Below are 25,483 nucleotides of genomic sequence, written 5' to 3'. Positions count from 1 at the left end.
TAAGTGGTCAAAACTTAATAATGAATGGAATCAATGTTCTATTAAAGTGGTCACAATGCTTTATCATGCATAAAACACCACTGTCACCAAGATAGGGGGCCTGGTGGCACAGTGGTTTCATGTTGGGCTGCTAACTGCCAGCTCAGCAGTTCGAAACCCCCAACAGCTCAAGAGAAAAACAAGCTTTTCACTCCCATAAAGAGTTACAGTCTCAGAAACTCATAGAGGCCATTCTACTCTGCTCACTCTGAGTCACTATGAGTCAGCATGGACTCAGACGGCAGTGAGTGAGATCACTATGATAGATGGCTTCAAGCCTGCTGCCTCTCAGTGATTCCTAAGCATAACTAATAGGTGAAAGTTGAGCTTTAATATGATTCACAGGTTCACAAACCTACTGCCCCCCCCCCAAAAAAAATTACTCAGTGCCCACCTGGTACTTAGAAATTTTTAGAGTGTAACCCCTAATCCGTGATAAAGTGTAGGTATCTGCTTTCACGGCAGCCCACCCCACCCCCACCCACTTCCTGGATTGTTCCAACACCCACTAGGGAGCAGTATCACCTACTCTGGAAATTCCAATGTACTTGAAGCCACGAAGCAAACAATACTGACACTAGTGTCCTCTACTCTGTCTGACATGGTCAATAATGGTCAGAATCACCCAGTCTCTTCCAGGACTCTCTTTTCTTGAACTTCGTTATTGTTAATTGGGTGAATGGTCATAGAGAAAAACGTTAGTTTTTCATTCAGTAATACATGTACATTTTGCTGCAACTCATCCATCCATCCCTGCGTTTTCCTGCTCCCCATTCCTGTTTTCCTCCTAACGTCTGACCCGTCATCCAGTAAATGCTGCCATTTTTATCATAAACAGTTGATTATTCTACCACGGGGTTGTCCCTCTCTCTTTTTTGTCAAGGCAAAAGGCATACAGTCCCTCTTTTATCCCTCTGAGATTCGACCATCAACACAAGATAAAAAAAGCAAACACCCTATATGATAGGATTGTATCTAGACAGGAAAAGAAAAAACATTTTTGGCTTCTAGGCCTGTAATTTAACATGCTGCCAATGCTTAAGAAAGAGATCGCGCTTGTTACATCTGAAGGTTTCCAGTTTTGATCCACGTTACACAGAGACTTCAAAAAAATATCTCCTTCAGAAAAAAATTTCAGAAAAAAATTACTCAGCGCCTGCCTAGCAATTAAAAACACTTAATCATGAAGGATGATTATGCAGAGGAATAAGTTACTTGCTAGGAATCTATCTTGCAATGTGAGCAATTGTATACTAGCCAGACTCTGGGGGGAATTTCTTCACAATCATATCTATTTTCCAAACTATCACCGCCATGATGATGTAGAGAGTACTAGCCACTTCTACTTATCTAAAACAGAGGTATTCATAATTTTCATCACCTTGTACATATTTCATATAGCTGTATTCATACACCTGTATTGTCTTTCCGTCATCCTATGCTTCATCCTTTTGTTAAGCCTTCCATCCCTCTGGTAATAATTTGAGAAGTTTCATAATTAGTAAAGCTGATATGCAAATATGTGGGCTGCTTTCTACCTCCTCAAGACTTCCGAACCTTGTGGGATCTTGAAGCTGCAACTGTAGCAGTGTTCTCAGAAGGCCAGCATTGTTGTCAGTGCTTAAACTCACTTGGTTCTCTTACTAACCCTACGAGTGGATACCATGATCCCCTTCATGTTGTAGATGAGCAAGCCAGGCATGAAGAGGCTAGGTAAACTGCTTAAGAGCCAAAGTTAGTTAATGAAGTTGAGCTTCAGACTTCAGATCTGTAAACTGATATCTCTGAAAAAAAGAAACCCTAAGAAAGTATCTATCCAGAATGGACTCCCCTGGTCATAATAATAGCTCACATTTGATGAGCCCTCCCTACCTATGAGGAACTGTGCTGAGTTCTCCATGTACGAATTCCTTTAATTTTCACACACCACATACATACACATAGGTTTCAATGAAGCATTTACTACTATTAACCACATTTTACAGATGAGAAAATTAAAATCGAAGAATGAAATCTTGTGTCCAAAGGGGCAGATTGATGCCTGAAATCCAGACCTGTTTGAGCCTGCAGTGCCAGCTTTTAGTTCCTACCCAATATGGATTCATCTTGATTAAACTTGTGGGGCTCAAATGGTCAAGTGCAAAACACGCTGGTTCAAATCCAACCAAAAGCGCCTCAGGTGAGAGACCCCACAATCTGCTTCCCGAAGGTCGCAGCCCTCAAATCCTATGGAGCATGTCTGCTCGGCACACATGGCACCGTCATGGGGTGGAGTTGGCTGGGTGGCTACTCCCAGTAGCAACACGCAGGCAGTGTAATATGAAGACGGCATTGTTTCCAATATAACAATCTGAGACTGATGCGGTATAGTAAGGTCCAAAGGAGAGGCATTTTAATACATTTGCTGAATTCATTTGTAAAGCTTTACATTAAAAGCCCAAAGTTTTATATTTAAAATGATTCTTTTGCTTTTATAATAGTCCCAATTCCTTATTCAAACCCTGAGCACAGTAGGGTGTCTTTAAAGAAGCCAATGACTAAATCAAGAAATCAAAAATGGTTCATGCAACAGAACTGCAGAAGAGATAGACTGGAATGCATTGTTATTGATACGTCAATAAAATAGGGAGCGGGGATGGGAGCAGGGTGGGGGGAGGTAATGAGGAGCTGGTACCAAGGCTCAAGTAGAAAGAAAATGTTTTGAAAATGATCTATGACAACAAATGTACAAATGTGCTTGACACAATGGATGGATGCATGGATATATCGTGATAAGAGCTGTACAAGTCCCCAATAAAATGATTTCAATATATATATAAATAAATAAATTGGGTTGGGGTTTTTTTTTAGGTTCATAAGGAGTAGAATTTTACTTCACCTTTTCTGTTTTAAAATGTAGTGTTTGATATATTTGAACATCATCAAGCGATTCAAAAAACATGACAATGCCATTCTTTTCAGGAGACGCATAAAACTGCTGATAGATTGCAGGGGAAAGTGTGTTCGTTTCTAACACGACTTCCGGTGTGCAGTGAAAGGAAACGGGTCTGCTCTGGGGTTGCAACGGGTGGTTTTAAACTGCCGACTTTCTGGTTAGCACCTAACATGACCCAACCAGGCTCTGAATTGGTGACTTCGCTTTGTTGAAATGATGATTACATTCCCCAAATAGTTCTACAATGGAAAACAATTTCTATAAAAATCTAAACTGCTTTTTTTAATGGCAGAAATGAACAAAATGATCCTGGAATTGAGATGGGACTGAAAGGAAGGCAGAATAGGCGAAGAAACCTTGAAACAGATAGCACTGGTCACCTCACACTTCCTGATTTCAAAGCTTATTGCAAACTATCGTATTTAGTGTGAACTTGCATTAGAATGGGAGAAAGAGAGGACTTTCCACTACCGTAAAGAGGTCCAGTATCGGAACCTCCCAGAGCCCGTTCTATCCTGCCCTGTAGGGGCGCTCTGAGTCAATGAACATTAGAATAGACCTAAACTTCGGTCGAATGTAGATGAGAGTCTAGAAACAAGGTCTGGCATTTATGTTGTTTTCAGTGCCTCAAGTCAGTTCAGACTCACCTGAGACCTTATTTACAACAGATTGAAACGATCCTTAGTGCTGCGTCTCCCTCGTAATTGTTGTTGTGTTTGAACCCATTGTGTGGCCATTGGGTCAATCCATCGTATTCTGTGTGCCTTCCGACATGAGAGGTGTTCATCTGCTAGCACTGTATCGGACACTGCTCACCGACTCCTCACAAGGTTTTCAGGGGCACATTTTCCAAAAGTGGCCCACCTCTTCCTTCTTCCCAGTCCGTTCAAGCTCGGATGAAACGTGTTCACTGGCACATAGGTGAGGCTGACATTTGCAATCAATTGATTTTCAGGAACAGACGGCCCAAGATAATTCAATATAGACTATTCTTCAAGACAAATTGTGCTGAGAAACTGGGTAACCGAAGTATGAATTGGGACACTAAAGAAATAACATGGCAGTGTCAGACCTCATCCAACTTCAGTGGGAAGACCGTCTGTCGCCGGCTGATTCCTGTGAGGTAGAGGTCAGACAAACCTCCACCCCCCAGCCTTGTTACCCGTCCGATACCAGCTATCCCTCACAACGTGCTCTCTGTCTCTGCTCTGTTCAATACCAGGTTGAAATGGCCACACAGAGCTCGCAAACCATACTCATGGTTATGGGGTAGATTAAAGAAGGGACCAGTTACAATTCAGGGTCAGGACCACCTTAGAAGTAACAAGAACACATCAGGACAATTTCTATGTGGCCAAGCCCTCAGGCCGGCTTGCCCCTGGGCCCATAGACGAGCCTTTGTCCTTCTCAGGCAGATGTTGTCATGCTCCTTAGCTTCACCCCACAATGCCTGGAGGGCCTCCACTGCACCTGCAAGCCCCTGCCCAAAGACGCTCAGCTGCCCAGCCCTGAGTGAACACACTACTGCAGAAGTCTCACACTGGGGGAAGCAAGCCTACCGCACCATCCCAAGTCAGTCTGTGGTTCTGCTGCTGAGATTTCTCTCCCCTTGCTTCTTGCCATTTTGGGTGTATCTCTCTCTCTCTCTCTCTCTCTCTCTCTCTCTCTCTCTCTCTCTCTCTCTCTCTCTCATGTTTTACTCCTGTTTCTTCTGGGAGACAGTGATCACCACTCACAATGAGTCCCTTTAAGCCTAGAGGGATGGCAAAACCGACCAATTTTTTATTAGGGTTCCATACCCCTTATATGCATGGTTTGAACCATGCAAATGTTCCAGGAACCTTATTTGCATTATTAATGAGCTGTCCTTGATGGGCCCAAACCCAAACCAAACTCACTGCCATGAGTAGATAGCAACCCTATAGGGAAGAATAGTACCTCCCCGGTGAGTTTCTAAGACTGTAACTGTTTACCAGAGTAGAAAGCCTTGTCTTTCTACCAAGTGCCAAGGAGTGGCTGGTGGCTTCAAACCGCTGACTTTGCAGTAAGCAGCTCAATGCTTAATCACTATGCCACTAGGGCACCCCTTTGATGATCCATAAGCACCTTTTTTTGTGGGAGTCACAAGACCACATCTAGATGAGGCAAATTAGTAATTCACTGCAACATAGACCCATTAATTCATACCAGATACAAAAATGAACAAAATGTAATTCATAAATCTGAATATAGTAATATGTTAAACCTATTAAAACCCTAAGGAAAATATAGGAGTAAATTTTTGTACTCTTTCATTAAGCCATACTTTGTTAGATATAACACCAACAAGACAATAGAAAAGAGGTTAATAAATTGAAATAATGTTTAAAAAGAAAAAAAATTAAAACTTTGTTCTTTAACTGATATAATCAAAGAAGCAAAAAGACAATCCACAGAATGCGGGAAACTTTCTAATCATGTATGGACAAATAACTTGTATACAGAATAGTTTTTAAATTACTATAACTCAACAAGAATAAAAATATTCTGATTTTAAAGTAGCAAAAGATTTTAAAATAGGGAAAAGACCTGCAGGTTGTACGATTTCCTTCATGTGAAATGTCCAGACGAGGTCAGTCCATACAGAGAGAAAGGAGATTAGTCTAAGACAGTGGCCTCACGAAGGGATCACGGAAGACATGGGTGCCACAGCAAAATGTGATGAGGAAATCAGATGGCGCTCAGCTAGCAGAAAGAATTGCATCTGGGGTCTTAAGGCTTGTCTTCAGAAAGCCATCTAATTGAGGTGACAGCTAAGAAGCATGTCAGTGTGGGCGACCCAAGCATTGTAGATACTACAACTCAAGACGTGAGGAGGGGACAGGGTTAGGGCATAAACCTGAGCACACAGGGTGTAGAAGAGCGTAGGTGACAGTGAAAGCCCCAAATTTATTTTCAGTTTCTCCACTTGGATGAAGCCTCAAGTGAATCAACCTCTGACCGTGACCAGTGAGGTCACTAAACGTGCTGTCAGAGAGAGTGCAATGGAAAATGGGCTAACGCATTTGTAGCTAGGTTAAAATTTAACACTTTATCATTTGTTCTCTCTTTTGACTCTTTTAACATTTGTTCTGAATTTCATTATTTTCTGCCATCCTTTCAGCCGAAGATTTTTATGTTTTATTTTGTTATTGCTCTTGGGGTTCTGCTTGGTTGCTGGTTTGTTGCATTTTGTTTTTCTTTACATGCCACAGAGAATGCATACATCTATAGAATTTGGAGCCAATAATAATGAGGACCAGAAGGAAGAAAAATCGTCTAAATTGTGGTGGTTATTACACAACTCTTCAATATGCTTAAACTATGCAATTGGATGATATGTACGCTACATGTCAATAAAACTGTTAAACTTTTTAAACAGTGTTCTTTTCATTGTCGCAGGTCAATAACAGAAGGAGATAAGTGGTTGCCTAGGACTGGGCTCTAGAAAGTGGGGGAGCAGAGAGAGCGGGGAAACGAATCCTGAAGGGACAGCATTTCTTTTTGCGGTGATAGAAAGGTTCTAAATCGGATCCCTGTGAACGCACAAAAGGCCGCTGAATTGTACACTTCAATGGGAAAATTATCGGGTATGTGGATTGTACCTCAGTAGACCTGTTTTTAAAAAGAACACATGTGGCTCAACTCTGAAGCCACATCTGATTGAGCAATTAAAATATGGAGGCACAGAGAGCGTGAGACGTCGTGCAGGAAGTCAGATGGCCTCGAAGGGGACACAGACGCAGAGACGGGGAGAGGAGGACTGGACCGAGGACGGGGAAAACCGAGCAGGCTTACCTTTTCCAGCGTGCTGAAGGAAGGCCAGGACTGATAGCCGTACTCAGATACCAGCCGAGCTCTGGGGAAGACGCGCCAGTCCCAGCAGTCGTGGTAGTAGTTGTAGTAATGCACATCGCCAAAATGGGTGTCCTCGGGGTGTGCAGAGACCCAGCCTTCTGCAACAGATTTGGCCCCATTTGTAGGACTAGATGTGATGAAAGGCCGTGTCTTGTCTGCCTAGGGATGAAAATAAATGTTTGCAAAGACACTTTCATCCAAAAATGTACAGATCCTCTACTTCTTCTAAAAAGTACTATCAAGAACCAGAAATGCCAAATACTGAGAGAAAATAGTAGGATCAATTGCCTCCTCTCCCTTTGAACAATACCCTGCACCTCTACTTTCCCTCGGTTTTTTGTGTTCGTTCGTAACTAACATTACAATCACTCCTCATAGCAGCTCCTCCCAGTCTTTTGCAATCGCCTCTGCCTCCACCCTCATCCCTCACGTGTAATGGCACAGGCTACTGCAGGGCTGGTCCACTTTAGCACTGTTGACAGCTGGGAATGGAGATTTCTTTGATGTGTCTGTTGTGAAGACAGAGAAGGAAGCTCTCCTGGGCACTGGGTTGACTAGAGAAACATTCATAGACACTCGTATGTGTATAAAAAAGAGCATCGTATGAAGAGTAATTGCATATTAAGGAAAAAAAACCCAGCTCAGTCCAGATCCAGTCAATAAGTCTGATATTAGTCCCTACGTCCAATACCAGACCATAAATTCCTCTTTAGACTCGTGCCCCATGCAATGGAAGATCACAGGCTAGTCGGTGAAAGTCTTTTGGATCCAGTGGCAGTGGAAGCATCTCAGTGCTGGCGTGGGTCTCCATGTGGCTCCTCCAGCTCCAGGGCTCTGGCTCCATCATCATAGGTCTTTCAGTAGGAGTGTGTGTCTCAATAGCAGGAAGGGAACCATTCCAGTGCTACAGAAATTCCCAGAATAATATAAGACTGACAATGTGTCTGTCTGATTTTATACTTGGGAGACAAGGGGGAGGGTGGGATAGCAGGAAGGGAAGGCAGAGAGACTGAGTCTGGGCTCCAGGGAACTATTTATCTCAGTTGTGCCTCCAAATGAGGTCACCAAGCTGCAACCTGATTGACAGACTAGACTCCACCCCTTGCTCAATTGACAAGAGATTATGTAACTGCCACATCTCCAATAAAAATAACTGTCTCACTTCTCCTGACCCCAGAAGAATTTATTTGAGAGGACGGCACTGAAGCTGCAGCTAGGGGAGAGGTGCATGTTCGATCAGAGCAAATGGGACCAAAGAAGGGGGAGGAAGAGAGAATGGAGCACATCCTGGCCCATCAGGCCTGGAGGACGATATCCTCACTCTGAACAGCCAATGGACAGAGTGGATAATATGGCTGATCCTACTGAGACACACTGACTCTTGATGGCCCCGGGCCCTAATGGGGACAACACTGGAGACTCAGGGCCGGGACTGGACCAGACTGACCCTGTGACACTGAGGCAAACCACTAAAAGCATGCGACACAGTAACCGTGGGAGCAGAGCAGGGAGCCCCCGAGGGAGTACAAAGGACAGACTCTGGGCCAGAGCATGGTACCCCATTGGACCTGACTGAAGGACATGTCTAGAGAACAAATATCAGACCTTGGTCTATTTACAGGTTTTTCTTTCTTTTAAAAATTTTTTTCTTTTAATTAATCTATTCTTCTATGGGTAATTGGTTTCCCTTCTTATTGTCATAGCTGTGTTCTCACTCATTGCCTAGCTTGCAATGACTTGATTTTGGGTGCATATTATTATCTCTACAGATCTATCTAGATCAGATAGACTGGATGAATAGTCTGGAGGAGAAAACAATGGGACCAGTGGTTCCGGGAGGACACGGGAGAAGGGGAGGAGAGGGCAAGGAGGTGGTGCTGATCAACCCAGGGATAGGGGAGCAATAGGTGATCCAAAATCAGTACCAAGGAGGGTGTGAGTGGCCTGGTAGGGATTCGGAAAGGGCAAGGTGACCTAGAGAAATTACTGAAACCCAAATGAAGGCTGAGCATGATAGTAGGACAAGAGGAAAGTAAAAGGAAATAGAGGAAAGAACTAGGTGACAAAGGGTATTTATAGAGGTCCAAAGACTGGAATGTACCTATGTAAATATATTTATATGAGTGTAGGGAAACAGATTTATGTGCATATATTTATAGGTTTAGTACTAAGGCAGCAGATGGACATTGGTCTTCCATTCAAGCACTTACTCAATACAAGAACACTTTGTTCTATTAAATTGACATTCCAGGATGCACACCTTCCCAACACAATTGCCGAAGAAAAATGTGTACATAAGCAAATATGGTGAAGAAAGCTGATGGTGCCTGGCTATCAAAAGATATAGCATCTGGGGTCTTAAAGGCTCGAAGATAAACAAGTGGCTCAGAAGCAACGAAGCCCACATGGAAGAAACACACCAGACTGGGTGAACACGTGCTGTCGAAGGGATCAGGTTATCAAGCATCAAGGAACAAAAAAATCATATTATTGAAAATGTGGGTGAGTGCTGAGTGGAGATTCAAAGCCCAATGGTAGACAACCGGACACCCACTTACTGAAGGATTGTGGGGAGGAAATGAACCAGGCAGGGTGCAGGGTAGCAACGATGAAACATATAACTTTCCTCTAGTTCTTAAATACTTCCCCCCCCCCCACTATCATGATTCCCAATTCTACCTTACAAAACTTGCTAGACCAGAGGATGTACATAGATACAGATAGCAACTGGAAACACAGGGAATCCAGGACAGATGACCCCTTCAGGACCAGTGGTGAGAGTGGCGCTGCCTAGAGGGTGGAGAGAATGTGGGGTAGAAAGGGAGAACTGATTACAAGAGTCTATGTGTAGCCTCCTCACTGGGGGAGGGATAGCAGAGAAGAAGGCAGGGGGAGATGTCAGACAGTGTAATATATGACAGAATAATAATAATTTATGAATGATGAAGGGTTCATGAGGTGGGGGGAGTAGGGAGGGAGAGGGAAAATGAGCAGCAGATACTAAGGGCTCGAGTAAAAGGCAGATGTTTTGAGAATGATGAGACAACAAATGTCCATATGTTCTTGACACAATGGATGTATGTATGGATTGTGATAAAAATTGTAAGAGCCCCAATAAAATTATTTTTAAAATAAAATAACTGTCTCCAGGCATTGCCATACATCCCCAGGGTGACAAAACTACCTTTTTATTGAAAATAGGAATGGAAGCTATTGATTTAGGTGGTCTTGAGTTTACAAGACCAATCAGAACCATACTACTGTTGGATGGGCCAAAGCCCCAGTTTTCTCATCTATCAAATGAAGATAGTAACAGTGCCTCCTGCTTCATAGGGATGCTGTAAAGATTAAATGTGGCGACTCAGGAAGGAAACGGCAAGGTCCCCACCAACATGCATATCTCCACTTTCATAAGGAAGAGCGGTCTCAAAGAAGAGGTGCCTAGCCAGGTGTCCATTTGCTATCCCTCTTTGTATCTGTGTGTGGTCGTGTGCCTAGTTCTCATCCTCTGCTGCCAGGAAAGGAAGCGAAGATCAGCATGGAGTCCGAAGAGACTCTGAAACTTGTAGAGGAGCTAAAGCGAGCCGAAGAAAGAATGAAGTCAAAGAGCTGTGTGTTGGACAGGGTTCTCTAGAAAGACAACCCAGATTGCTAATAATTATATATAAATATATTTATAAAGATAGATATATAATTCAAGAAATAAACCATTAAGTAATATACAGATAGATAATACAAGAAGTTAACAGTTAAATTATAAAGCAGTGAGACACTAGCAGTCCTTCAAGTTTTAAGAGCTGCCAGTTGCCAGCCCTCTTCTGTAGAGAGAGCTGGGCTATATATACCCAGGCAGCAAACAGCAAGGCAGGTCCCCAACTGTCATCAACTGTCATCCCCCAGCTCCAGAGATGAACATTCCAATCGTGTGGGCTTAAAGGGACCTCAACTTACAGCGACACAGTCCACAGGCTAGGCATCCCACAGGTAGTGTACCCCTTTAAACTGAGGCACAGAACAAGCAAGGCGAGGCTCACCGAGCCATTTATCCCTCTGCCCTTCAGTTAATCCTACTTGTGTTTATCGGCCGGGCTGGCACAATAAACTATAGCAAGCTGAATAGAAAATATCAATGGGAAGCTCGAGAAGACCAAGTCAAATATTATAAAGAAATGTGCAGAGGCTTAGAGTTACAAACCAAAAGGGGAGAACACATATTTTAAACTGAAAAAAACTCAAGAAAAATTTCAAGCTTCGAGATCCAATACTGACCGATTCTGTGGACAAAGTATTGAATGATGCAGGAAGCATCAAAAAGAAGCTGGAAAGACTGCACAGAGTCCCTACATCAGAGAGAACTAACAGACAGTCCACCATTTCAAGAGGCAGCACATGAACAAGAACCATTGGTGCTGTAAGAAGTTCACGCTGCCCTGAAAGCATTCGCCAAAAACCAGTGTCCAAGAATTTATAGAATCCCAAGTACAAAGTTTCAGCAACATCTACACTAGGAAATTTGGGAGACAGCTATTTGGCCAACTGACAGGAAGAGATCCAAAATGATACCCATTCCAAAGCAAAGTGACGCAACAAAATGCTCAAATTATAGAATCATCCCACTGAGACCCTAAGCAAGTAAAACTATGCCGGCGACCAGGCAACAATGGCTGCAGCAACACACTGACAGGAAGCTTCCAGAGGTTCAGGCGGGATTCAAAAGAGGGATATCCTTGCTGATGAAAGATGAATCTTGACTGAAAAGAGAGAAAACCAAGACGGTGTTTCCTTGTATTTCATTGACTTTGTCAAGGCAATTGACTGCGTGGATCCCAACAAACCACGGATAACCTTGAGAATAATGGGAAGAACATTTCATTGTGCTCATGAGGAATCTACATGGATCAAGAGACAGCTGTTTGAACAGAACAAGGGGATACTGAGCGGTGTAAAATCCAAGAAGGGTTGTTTCCTCTCACCACGCTTATTCAGTCTGTGTGCTGAGCAAATCATCGAGATGCTGCACGTATGGAGCCTGCGGCATCAGGGGTCCAGGGGGGCTTAGTAACAACCTGCGACATGCAGCTGACACAGCCGGCTTGCTGCACGTGAGAAGGAGCCCAAGCATCTGCTGATGAAGATCCAGGGTGGCGGCCTTCGGTGTGGATTTTGACTCCATGGCAAGGAAACCCAAATGCTCCCAACTATACCAATAGGCAACTTCATGATAAATGGAGAAAAGGTTGAAATTGTCAAGGATTTTGTTATGCGTGGATCTATAATCAATGCTCTTGGAAGCAACCGTCAAAAGCTGAATTGCATTAGGTAAATCTGCTGCACAAGACCTCTTTGGAGGACTGACAAGCAGGAAGAACTAAGATGTGTTTTCCCCAAGTCCTGGTATTTTCAATTGCCTCACATGCATGTGACACTGGGAACTGAATAAGGAAGCCTGAAGAAAAATGGATGCATCTGAATTGTGGGCTGGCCAAAAATATTGAAAGTACCATGGACTGCTAGGACAGACCCATCAGTCCTGGAAGAATCACAGCCAGAGTGCTCCTCAGAGGCAAGGATGGTGAGCCTTTGTCTCACATATTTTGGACATGTTTTCAGCAGAGACCAGTCCTTGAAGGAGGGCATCATGTCTGTTAAAGTAGAGGTGCAGCCATGGTAGGGAAGGCCCTCGGCGAGACGGATCGACAGTGTGGCTGCACCCCTGGGCTCAAGAGCAGGAACAATCATGAGGATGGGGCAGGATGCAGCAGTGTTGCCTTGTGTTGTGCATAAGGTCACCATGGGTCACAACCGACTCAATGGCACCTACAACGAGGTCTTTCTTCTCTGTCTCCTTCTGGACTCTACTGAAACCTATCGGGCATCACAGTCACTGCAGGTGCTGGCTGCACCTGAAGTACATCCGCAGGAAACTGAACCCGCGTCTCCCACGTGGAAGGTAAGCCGTCTTATCACTGAGCCACCTAGCACCCTTGAAATGTTGTAGTTGGTTGGTCACATCAAACAATGCATACGTGTTCATTGCATTGCCTCGCTCACACAATCCAAAATTACTTCTTTATTATGGCATCAGACCTCTCTGATCAAGAGATTCGTTTGTTGAGCAAATAATCTGTCAAGTGTCCATTGTGCATCAGGCCTTATTTATAACTTCAAAGAAAAGAGGTGGAAAACAGCCCTGAGCCACGCTAGCTGCTCTGCCTACCTGCAATCCTTGCTGAGCCTCCAAACACCCACTCCTTTCTGTGGGCTGGGGGCTCCACGGGGGAGAACACACATACAGTAACGGGCCTCTTCAAGAGGAAATTGTAAATTAGTAGTGAGACCAGACGCTGGACCAGGCATTCGAAGTGCGGTCAGTTCTGAAGGAAATGTGCAAGGCTCTCTGGAAACGTAAACTACATAGAAGGATTTTTCAGCTTCCCTGAAAATATACTGTCAGAACATTCTGTTTCAGCGTTTCTCCAATAGCATTTTCTTAAATCCACCCTCTCCCTCTCTGCTCCCCGCGCCTCTTTCCCTTCTCTCATAAACAAAGAATTCTCCTTCCCCCTCTTTGTCGTACCCACTTGCTGTCTTCTGGGTCACCTTTGGATTTGGTTTTGGAATGATCACCTATAAATTACCCTCTACTTTTTTTTTTTAACTGCTTTCCCCCTTCGGCCACTGTAAGGACTCCTCTACTCTCCTAAAAAACCGTCTCTGGTCCCTTGCAGTCTAGCAAATGTCTTTGCACCCACTCTGACATTTGGTACCTGATAATTCCATGGAAACAAAATTGTTTACATGCTCTACCAAATACTGCCATCCTTTGGTTCCCTAACACTAACCCCCCCCCCCCCGTGTGGGTAAATTGCCCAATCTTCCGTGCTTGATTTTGGAAGCTCTCCCATCCTGGGTGCTAGATACTCTATGTTCTTTCCCTACACGTTTGTTTCATGTCATTCATTCCAATCCCCACAATATAACCTCATTTGTCCCACTTCTTCCCGGGCTGCCACCTTTTCATTCTTCCTCTTTCCTAAATCTTCTGGACTTTGTCCTGAGCAAATGTTACTCTTGGCATCTCTGTTCATTGTTTATTTGAAGGAGAGTGTACTTCCCAAGTGCCAGGACTCCCCTGGTAGACCTGTCTATTGTTTGGCTCAATGCTGAGTCACTGGCACGAGGTTCCGTCTAGACTGAAGGGGAGTAAAGGGCCATGCCTTAGGGGGTCCCAGCAGTCTTGAGCTGACAGTAAGCGTCATCTTACTGGTCTCATTTTGAGTTTTTCTCCACATTTTCTCCCCCACTGTACCCAGGAACTCCAAATATGTTCCCTTTCAGAGAAGTTGGTAGTGATAGATTGGCACCATTTAGTTTTGTGGGTGTTAGAGTTATGCAGGCTGTTGCTTATGTGATTCCTTCGCCCCACGGACTAAATGTTTCTGTGTGCCTTTGGTTTCCTTCACTCTGTCCTCCAGATGGGGAGAGAATGACAGGTGTACCGCAGACAGGAAAGCCCCAGTCACTACTCACGAAAGTAGGCTGGACTTTGTGGACTCCGCTATACAAACTGGCTTTGCCCCCTCAAGACCATGAGGGCACTACGGTTGCATATTCTGGTTATAGGTAATATTAAAAATTAAAAATAGATTGTTATGATGCTTTTGAAGCAAAATTGGAGATAATGGAAGACCAATTCCCCAAAGCCTGATGGTCTTCCCTCCAACCCTCCAGGTTCTCAAATTTGGTAAGCTGAGTGAATCCATAAATTACTCATGAGACGCTGCCTAAAAGTGCCTGTCCTTGATAATACACTCCCATTTCTTTGTATTTATGAGCTATTTCCTCTTGGGGTCTGGTTTTAGTCGTAACTCTCACAGGTCTCCTTCTGGATCCTAACTCTGAAATGTTTATTTGGGCCAAGAGATGACCTAAGAGGAACAAAGATAGTGACCATTAAAAGAAAACACAAGTACGGATAGAGGATGACTTCGTAGGTGGCTGGATCAAAGTATGGTGTTTTTCCTGAAATGCCTTATATTTCAAGAGAAATATAAACTACTGTTCTACAACCCTTAGTCCTGTCTCTCTTCAAAGAAATCTGTGACCAGCTATTGTTCACAGAAGTATTTTACAACATACAGGTCTTTTTGAGAAATGTGTCATGTTTCCATTCCAGACAAAGAAGCAGTGGCACGTAGAAGCTATTTTCTTAAGATCAAGATAAGAACACAGTTCTAAACTTTGAGATTTTTATAAGTATCCTGTTGAATAAACCCAACAAGGATGATGAGCATGCTTGCAGTACTTAAAAGTTTATTATGTTGATACAAAAAATTCACAACAACATTTTACTATGTGTCAGAGTCTACGTAATACATTTTCCATCCATTAACTCACTCACATCACAAAACAACTTCAAGAATTAGACCCTACTCTTATCCAGGTGTTGGAGATGCGGAAATGGAAAGTAAGTAGTGGGCTCAGGTTTTCATAGACAGCAAGCATCCCAGCTAGGATGTGGAGTCAAGTTCTTAATGACTCTGCTCTGAAATACAAATCCTTGACTTTTAAAAACCCAGATAGAAGAAAATGTCACATTCACCAACACTGTGAGCAAGAGGTTAGAAAAGAAATGTTGTATTGTAATAATTCAATCTTAATAGCATATCATTTTGTGAAATGAAAAATTCTTTATGAGACATGACCTAGTAAATTAAGCAAGCTGAGTTTGAACCTAGAAGTGATCCCTCAAGTAAATGGTTTTGTGTTGTCAATTAGGCATACGGAGAAACTAAGACTATTTCAAATTGTTTAAGCCTGACCAAATGCTTAAAATATCTAATGATTGCTATGAAGTTATAAGGAGAGCCAGGTTATTGAAGACACGTTAAAACACAAGTTTTTAACAGTTAGATCATTGAATACATTATGATTTTTAAAAAGCTGCTTCCATTTCCTATAAAGATACCAATTTGTATTAACATTTCCATTATGCATGTCAATATGGCAATATATATTATATGCCTACTAAACAAATAGAACAGAGATCGTGATTATGAAGAAGGTAGGAGGTTAAAGGTAGAGTTGAGAATCAGCTCTTTACTTTTGCCCTGCCATTGAAATCGCATACCAACATATTCACATAGGAGCTACAGTAAATTCCAAACCAGTTCCTATCAGGACAATTGAAGCCCATGGACGCAGGACTCAAAAACTCAAAAGATTTCTTCCACTGGGCAAATCTGTGGCACAAGGTCTCTTTAACGTGTTTTTTAAAAGGAAGATGTCACTTTGAGAACTAATGTGCACCTGATCCAACCTATGGTTTCTCAGTAGTCTCCTACATATGTGAAAGCTGGGCAATGAACAAGGAAGATGCCAGAAGAATGTATGTGTTTGAATTATGTGCTGGCTAAGAATACTGAGTGCGCCATCGACTGTTAGAAGAACAAGCGGCGTTGTCTTGGAAGAAGTACAACCAGATGCTTCTTTGAAGCAAGGATATCAGACTTCATGTGACCTATTTTGGACTTGTCATCAGGAGGGACCAGTCCCCGGAGAACAACATCATTCTTAGTAAAGCAGAGGGTCGATGACAAAGTGGGTGAGCCTCAACAAGAGCAGTTGATACTGTGGCTGCAGCAACGGGCTCCCAGGTGGCAGTGAGTGTCGGATGGCGCAGGACGGGGCAGTGTTTTGTTCTGTTGAGCCTAGATAGGGCATCTATAAGTTAGAGCTCACTCAAACGCACCTAACAGCAGCAATAGCCTTCCAAATTACACTCAGGGTCCTGGAAGCCGCACCCAGAAACCAAAAGACACTCTGGGTTGTGCAAATCTGGTACAGGAGATGCTTCATAAGTCAAAAGACGTCTTTAACGTATTTCGAGTGCTTATAGCAACATACACGCCGATCTGCTTTTAAAACACATCTTAAGTTCTACACGATAGAAGTCATTACTTACTCCTACGACGAGTTTCCGGACATTTTCCACGTACAGCAGCACATAGTCCTTGATGTACATGGGGTAGTCAGCTACACTGATGCTGTACCAATTCATCATCAGCGCCGCTTCATTTTCATTGTTGCCGCTCCATGTGATGATAGAGGGATGCGACTTCAGTCTCCTGACCTGATATTTAAGAAAATATAAAGTGACTTCCAAATGCTCACCATAAAATAACAAAGCAACCACTTCAGCTCGATGGTTATTCATAAAATCATAGCCAGCTGCATGTCTGCGTGTAAATCCCATGTACCAGAAAGTCTCATTAGTTGAAAAATAGCTAGACATATTAGCTGTGTGCATATATTTTAAAATTATTAAAATCTCGAGATTCTTTTTGTCTAGCTTGTTTATCTCCAATTAGAGAGGGCTCCTCTTTCCTGCTCAGTACAAACTGAAGGAAATACAATCCCTTTGTGAAAACAAAATTAAGTCAGCCTCGTCATTATCCGAATCACCACAAGAAGGTTCTAAGAAATAAAAATGCAGGAGGCTGTGAGTTCCCAAGGCTCAGGGCCCAGGATACTTCAGGAGTTCCTTCTTAAGAGCAAATTGGGGCTTTGGGTAAAACCTCGAGGGTCCCATGAATTCTCCAGCAGATGTAACCAAGTCAAAAGGAAAGCAAGAGGGGGGTTTGCAATGCAAATGAGAGCCAGAAAGAGGTAAAGCTGGAGAAGGCAGGGCAAGGGAGCAAACGTCTTCCATGGAAGTAAGAGATGGTCGCAAGAGAGCACTCTGAAGGGGGAAAAAGAACATTCAAAGGATGCCTCCTAAAATAACCACCAATGTCATGTCCCTAAGAAATCAACCAAGGGTAAGTAAGTTACTAAATATATCTACATACAGAAGAGGACTTTAGAGACTAATCCCTAACAAGACACGGCCTGCGAGAACTCAGGTCATCCTGGGTGGGCCCTACCTACAGGTAAGATGATCCAATTCCGTTACATCTGACGTAGGCACAAGCATGTCCCTTTCTGGTGACACCCTGGAAGACTGGCCCCAGACACAGGGTGCAATTTCTTTGAGAATTACAGGGTGAGTCCGTGGTCAAGAAAAATTCCTTTGGAATATGTTGTGCAATATGTATTACTTCATTGACATTTATAGCTTGCTCGCTGTAATTATTTAAAATAATGGATCGCCACTGATGTTCTCACTGTGGCTCAAGCACTCAGGTGTCTGAAATAAATGTGTTCAGATTAAAAGAGATTATCTCCAAAAATATATAAATAAATAAAGAGATGATCTCCTTTAAAAAGTATGTGTCTGATGTGCATCAAAACCAGGTTGGCAAGTAGTATCCGCTTTATTTGCCTCAATATAAGAGGGTTTCAACAACTCGTGGAAAAAATGTAACGCAGAGATAACAAAGCTGTTCCACACATGTTCTGGAACCCTCTCATTTACGCCCAGGTGAGCGAGAGCGGCTATTGTCGAATTAAAATGTTTATTGTCCCGATTCATTGAAAATGGAAATGAAAATACAAACACAGACGAGGCCAAAAGCTTGGGTGGCTCCGCTGCACCTGCCCGTCACATTTGGAAGGCGTAGCACTTGAAGGCAAGCTTTACTGTAAAAGTTTAAGAAACTGCCTACTTTTCCATATAATACATAAACTAGGAGAAGTCACATTTTTATTATTTCCATGAAACAAAATTCAAAGGGTGAATGTTAACAAACTGCATATGTCTCATTCATATTTTTTTTCATTATTCACACCCACCCATCCCACTACCTACTCATCGAATAATCCAGCCAGGTACCGGGGACATAGAAAGCACTAAACATTTAGCCTTTGGAGAAATTATAATCTTGCAGGGGTGACAAATCCTTACACCATGAATGCTAAGGGTGACCTGTGTCACAAAGAGCAACTGACGGCTAGCCTTATCTAGACCTGTAGAAATGGGAAAGTTTCTCCCAGAGAAAGTTATGCTAAAGGAAGGGGGGGGCAGAAGAGAATCTATAAATTGAACCATTGAGAAGGGTGTTGAAGAAGGTGTTTCCGGCATGGAGAACACGGGGGAGATCGGTGCTGGATGAGGCGAGAGAGCCAACAGGAGCAGAGGAAGGTGAGGATCTTTGAACTTGATCCTGAGGGGCAACAGGAATCTTCTGGAGGGTTTTCAGCAAGAGAATGATTATCTTTGTGTTTTTTTAAAACTTCGGTTTTAAAATGAAACTAAGAGACAGAAAACAAATGTTTGATAGCATGCATGTCACAGTGGGTCATGACTGAGCAGAAAGAAAATGTGGGCATTCCAGAAGCCTCTATGTGACCCTCCCTACTGACAGCGCCGCACTTCCTTCACCGATTAACCATGTTCTGCATTTAATAGTAATTTCTTTGTGGCTTCTCATGGAAGTGCACGACAGCCACTATGATTATGAACTTATGGATTTAAACATACTTGGCAAATTTCAGCCCATTAAAAGCCAAAACTGTGCCACTTTGGTTTGGTTGGAATCTCCTCAAGTACTTGCACCATGCCTTGGATAGCTTCCTCGCTACACGCACGCCTGTGTGTTCCAGGGTCGTCTTGCAGGTTTCCTGCCACAGGCCTGCAACCCGCCTTCTCTCGAATATGCCCCCCTCTTAATGGGAAAAATCACTTCAGTTCCTGTGGTAGTTACACAACTTTAGGGCAACTTGAAGGTCTATAAGAGTGCAGGGGTGGTATCCAGTGTGCCCATCAGGTCAGCCTGATGGTGGCTCCTTGTGGGCGTGGCCTTCTCAGAAGGAGGGCCCAGGGAACCTCCCCCTTTGTCTCTGCCTTCACCTTCTGGCTTGCTGGCCACCTGAGGGCTGAGGGAGCCCAGCCATGTTTCCACCCACCTTGGATCCACACGACTTCGCAGTCACTGGCCTGTGGTAGCCCTGCCTGCTGCAGCATGTCCCTCAGACTGCGTAGTCTGAAGAGGGACTCGTGGGTCACTACTGGATTTAGGGACTTGGGTTGGACTGGGCTGGAATGTTTTCTTGATATAAGATTACTTCTTGATATAAATCTCTTTGTTACACATCTATGAGTGACACTGGGTTTTTTTCTCTAGCCAACCTAGTCAAACACAGTTTCACCACCTTGATACCAGCACTACTAGATAGGTGATCATTTCTAGGGCTTTTCTGTAAACAAGAGGTAAGATCTAACCACTTGCTTGCAATTGGGTATCCATAAATATAAAAAAAAGTATGCATATGTAAGATGCAAGACAAATCACAGAATTCAACAACCGCTTCAAATGTGAGGCCAGAGGGATGCTGCCGTTTGCCAAGGTTGGGAAGAGTCTAGGTGAAGAAAGTTTGGGGAAGGTACTGTAAGGTGATTTGGACATAATGCATTTGAGATATCTCTAAGCCCTTCAAGTGGAGACACTGAGTATGGAGTTGGATACATGCCAGGTATTCAACAGAGAAGACAGGCCTTGAGATCCGTGTCGGAGTCATCAGTGTACGGTGAGGCGGCAGTCCAGAGACCGGGTGGAACCACCTAATGAGCCAATTACCCGACTGATTTTTTCATGGGATTTAGTGTAAAGAAAAACGGAACCACTTGAGAGAGTTCACAAAAGACAAAACTACAACACATATGCTCTTTCTTTGCTGGGCGACTATCATACCTGGTAAGCAACTTCGGCACTCACTGAATCCATGAAGCTCTGATTGGTCGGATAAAGGGCACACGCAAACATGAAATCTTGCCATATCTATCAGACAAGACAAAAGGCAATAAAGCATTTCCATACAGTTTGTTACACGGAGAATTCTTCATCTGGAACGCTGAGTTATTTCTGTACACAAATGAAAAGAATCCATTTCTCCTGATGGATGCGATTCTTTCGGCACTACCACTGAGGAAGGCCTTCATGAAGGAGGAGCGGCTCGGGTCTCCTGGCACAAACCGTAAGGAAACCTGAGATGAGACCACGTGAGGAAGGCTAGGAGGAGGATACGAACTGTGAGCTCAAAGAAGGGCATGAGTTTGTCAGGGGCATATGAAAGAAGCTGCTCAGTAGCCCTAAAAATGACCAAATAATGGGGTGAAACTGCACAGATAGGCAGCATACTTAGAACAACGCCTGGCACTCAATAAATACTACATAATATCATTAACACTGCCATGCTCATCGGGTGGGAACTGTTCCCGATAGCTCATGCTCACCTTACTTACTGGAAACTCTGATCCTGTCAGAGACTGTACACTTGTTTCCGTCAGAGGCGGCTATGGCCTTGGGAGAGAGACATGGGTCAGAAGAACCTTCGATGTGATGGAAAATGTGTTCACTACAGATTAGTAAGTAAGCACAAGTGAGCCCATGCATTATGCTTATTAGGTAATCCTTACTGGATGTACCACACTGCTCAAAATCACAGCTTAGTTATAAAATTTGCTTTTCTATGATTATAAAGGAATTAACTTTTGATGACTGGAAGGATACTCACAGTTATTGAGTCAATTCTGGCTCATATGTGCCTGTATTTTCACTGCCACTGAACTGAATTGACTCCAACTCATAGACACACCACAAAACAGAGGGGAACTACACCTTTGAGTTTCCAAAGATACAAATCTTTTTTTTTTTAAACAATTTATTAGGGGCTCACACAACGCTTATCACAGTCCATACATATACATACATCAATTGTATAAAGCATATCTGTACATTCTTTGCCCTAATCATTTTCTTTTTTTCTCTCTTCTTTTCTTTTTTTACATTTTATTAGGGACTCATACAACTCTTATCACAATCCATACATATACATACATCAATTATATAAAGCACATCCATACATTCCCTGCCCCAATCATTCTCAAAGCATTTGCTCTCCACTTAAGCCCTTTGCATCAGGTCCTCTTTTTTTTCCCCTCCCTCCCCGCTACCCCCTCCCTCATGTGCCCTTGGTAATTTATACATCGCTATTTTGTCATATCTTGCCCTATCCGGAGACTCCCTTCCCTCCCTTCTCTGCCGTCCCTCTCCCAGGGAGGAGGTCACATGTGGATCCTTGTAATCAGTTCCCCCTTTCCAACCCACTCACCCTCCACTCTCCCAGCATCGCCCCTCACACCCTTGGTCCTGAAGGTATCATCCACCCTGGATTCCCTGTGCCTCCAGCCCTCATATGTACCAGTGTACAACCTCTGCCCTATCCAGCCCTGTAAGGTAGAATTCGGATCATGGTAGTTGGGGGGGAGGAAGCATCCAGGATGTGGGGGAAAGCTGTGTTCTTCATCGGTACTACCTCGCACCCTAATTAACCCATCTCCTCTCCTAAACCCCTCTATGAGGGGATCTTCATTGGCCGACACTTGGGCCTTGGGTCTCCACTCTGCACTTCCCCCTTGATTCAATATGGTATACACACACACACATATATACATATACACACATATACAAAGATACAAATCTTTATGGGAGCGGAAAGTCTGATCACTTTCCAATGGGGCAGGTGGTGAGTTGGAACCGCTGACCCTGCAGTTAGCAGCCCAACCCATAGCGCGCTACACCACCAAAGCCCCTGGCAACCCCATAGAAGGGAAGCTTTACATTTCAGTGGTTGTGAGCATAAATTCAGAATTCTACCCCATAGGAACTGTGTGTTTGAGGGCAAGCTATTCAACTTCTCTATGTGTCCGCTTCCCAGTCTATAAAATGAGAACAGAGAATACTAGTGTGAAACGTGTTTTGTGTCAACTTGGCTGCGCCGGTAAGAAGGTTCGAGTGGAGCACAAAGTCTCACCCAGATCACAGTCTATTAATGTCTTCTTGGGAGTGTTGTCTATTTGCTGTCCATAAAAGAGATGCTGTGGAGAACTCTCTCGCATTCTTGTTCCTGTTGGCCTGGATCCTGCACTTCGTACTCAGGCCAGTGGTCCACTATGTGGCCTGGTGACCCTGCGAGCTGTGTGTGGCCTGCCATGCTGCCTGCTGATACTGGATCCACTGGACTCTGCTTCCACTAAGCTGTGGTCTTCCCCTCTCCTGCTTTGTCCTCCTGCCTCCTGGTTCACCTTCTGCTCCTGGTCCCTTATTACTGGCAGCTGTAGAGGGGGCTTTGGCTTAGTCGCTGACCCCTGGACTTGAGCCAGATGGGGCACATTAGTCTTCAGCTCTGAGGGCTACTTTCTTGATATAAAATTCTTTCTTGCTACAAATTTCATTATACATAGATGAAAGTCACTGGTTTTGTTTCTCCAAAAACCTGGGATAACACCAATAGTAACTGCCTCATAGGACAAGCTTGAGGATAAACTGAAATGCGATATACAACATACTTAGAACAATGCCTGGCACTCAACAAGTACTATGTAATATTGTGAACAGTGCCACACTCCTCAGTAACGTCAAGGTAAACACCAGTCTTTCTATAAAGCACTTAAAATATTTTCACTATAAAATAAGAATTGGAAGATTATATTTCCTTCCCTTAATTCTCACCAATAAAAACATGTTCAGAGTACTTATGTTAAAATATTAAGCACATATTTTATTTTCGCAAATTTATTATCTTCCTTCTCACTAGACTTTGTTGGGTTTCCTTGAAGTTAAACTTTTAAAATATCTAATTTAGTCATTTATACATACTTAAATGCCACAAAGAAAAATGTAGCTGAGTGTGTATCAGTTAAACTTAATTGCTTAATATATTTGCTATCAATTATGGCTCTGAGTTTTCAAGATGCAACTTATTCCTTTGAAAGTACAGGGAACATCATTCTCTGCTCTGAGAAAGGAAGCAACCAGTAACTTTCCACTCAAAATATTGGGGGGGGGGGAGAACCAGAGGGCTCTATAACCTATCGATGCAGACGTGTTATCACAGACTCACCATGATTCCTAGTTGATCACAGAGTTCATAGAATTCATCCTGCTCATAAATTCCTCCTCCCCAAACCCGGAGGGTATTCATGTTAGCATCCACAGCAGACTGCAAAAGGAGTCGTAGCCTATAGAAAAGAGAAACTTTAAAGATAAGCTATCTTCTTTGAAATTTGAAGGAGCCCTGATGGCATAGTGGCTTATAAGTTGAGCCGTCAATCCCAAGGTCAGCAGTTTGAAACCATCAGCCCTTCCTGGAGAGGAAAGACAAGGTTTTTTTACCCATAAATTGTTGTTGTTGTTGTTGTTAGATGCCATCAGGTCAGCTCTGACCCATAGAGACCTTACACACAATCGAACTAAACACTGTGCCATCCAAACAATTGTTCCCATGCCTAAGCCCATTGATGCAGCCACTGTGTCCGTCCATCTCGTCTAGGGCTTTCCCCTTCTTCACTGCGCCATCCACTTTGTCAAACATCATGTCCTTCTCCAGGGACTGTTCTTTCCTGACAATATGTCCAAAATATGCAAGATGAAACCTTGCCATCCTTCCCTCCAAGGAGCACTCTGGCCATGCTTCTAACAACACCGATTGCTCTGTCCTGTGAGCAGTCCAGGGCACTTTCCGGATTTTCTCCAGCACCACAGTTCAAATGCATGGATGCTTTTTTAGTCTTCCTGGTTCACTGTTCCGCTTTCACATGCATATATGATGCATGGAGAATATCGCGGCTTGGATCAGGCACGCCTCAGTCCTCAAAGGAACATCCTTACTCTTCAAACCCCTAAAGAAGTCTTGTGCAGCAGATTTACCTTTGCAAGAAGATCCTCTAGGCAAAATAGCGAATGATGCAGGAAGCATCAAGAGAAGATGGAAAGAGTGCAGAGAGTCCCAATAACAAAAAGAACTGGTGGACAGTCCGCCATTTCAGGAGGAGGCATATGAACCAGAACCACTGGTGCTGAAGGAAGAAGTTCAGGCCACACGGCATGCACTAGCCTAAACCAGGGCTCCAGGAATGGATGGAACACCCATTGAAATGCTTCAAGCTGAAGAAGCGCTGGAAGCACTCACTCGTCTCTGCCAGGAAAGTTGGAGACAGCTAGTTGGCTAACTGATTATAAGAGATCCATATTTTTGCCCACTCCAAAGAAAGGTGACTCAATTCTCCAACTGCAGAACAAAAATTTTGCTTGAGATCATCCAACAACGGTTGCAACAGTGCAGTGACAGGGAGCTGCCAGAAGTTCAGGCTGGATTCAGAAAAGGATGTGGAACAAAGAATATCATTGCTGATGTCAGGTGGATTTTGGCATCAGAAAGATGTTTACTGGTCTTTCATTGACTATGCAAAGGCATTGGACTGAGTGAACCAGAATAAGCTGTGAATGCCCTTGAGAAGAATGGGAATTCCGGAACACTTCACTGAGCTCATGAGGAACCTGTACATGGAACAAGAGGCAGCTGTGCAAACAGAACAAGGGCATACTGCGTGGTTTAAAACTGAGTAAGGTGTGCAACAGAATTGTATCCTCTCACCATACTTGTTCAATCTGCATGCTGAGCAAATTACCAGAGAAACTGGATTATATAAAGAAGAGTGTGGCATCAGGGTTAGAGGAGGCTTATTAACATGCTTTAAGACCCCAGACACCATATATTTTGATAGCCAGGCACCATCAGCTTTCTTCACCACATTTGCTTATGCACCTATTTTGTCTTCAGCGATCGTGTCAGGGAAGGTGAGCATCCCAGAATGCTGAGTTTTTATAACAAAGTGTTCTTGTGTTGAGGGAG

General features: G+C 43.5%; 1 protein-coding gene across 1 annotated transcript in view; it reads right to left on the bottom strand.

The window, feature by feature from the left end:
- MANBA (mannosidase beta) overlaps positions 1-25,483 on the bottom strand; it is a 150,840-nt gene that overhangs the window by 30,035 nt on the left and 95,322 nt on the right. The window contains exons 9-12 of the mRNA XM_075543981.1: positions 23,693-23,810; positions 20,482-20,568; positions 16,815-16,982; positions 6,791-7,009 (exon numbers count right to left, since the gene is read on the bottom strand). Coding sequence (XP_075400096.1) covers positions 6,791-7,009; positions 16,815-16,982; positions 20,482-20,568; positions 23,693-23,810 — 592 coding nt within the window. The remainder of the gene's footprint in view (positions 1-6,790; positions 7,010-16,814; positions 16,983-20,481; positions 20,569-23,692; positions 23,811-25,483) is intronic.

The sequence above is a fragment of the Tenrec ecaudatus genome, chromosome 3 (assembly GCF_050624435.1).
Source record: "Tenrec ecaudatus isolate mTenEca1 chromosome 3, mTenEca1.hap1, whole genome shotgun sequence".
Lineage (NCBI taxonomy): Eukaryota > Metazoa > Chordata > Mammalia > Afrosoricida > Tenrecidae > Tenrec > Tenrec ecaudatus.
The sequence above is the reverse complement of the archived record's forward strand: the minus strand, read 5'-3'. Positions and strand labels throughout refer to the sequence as shown.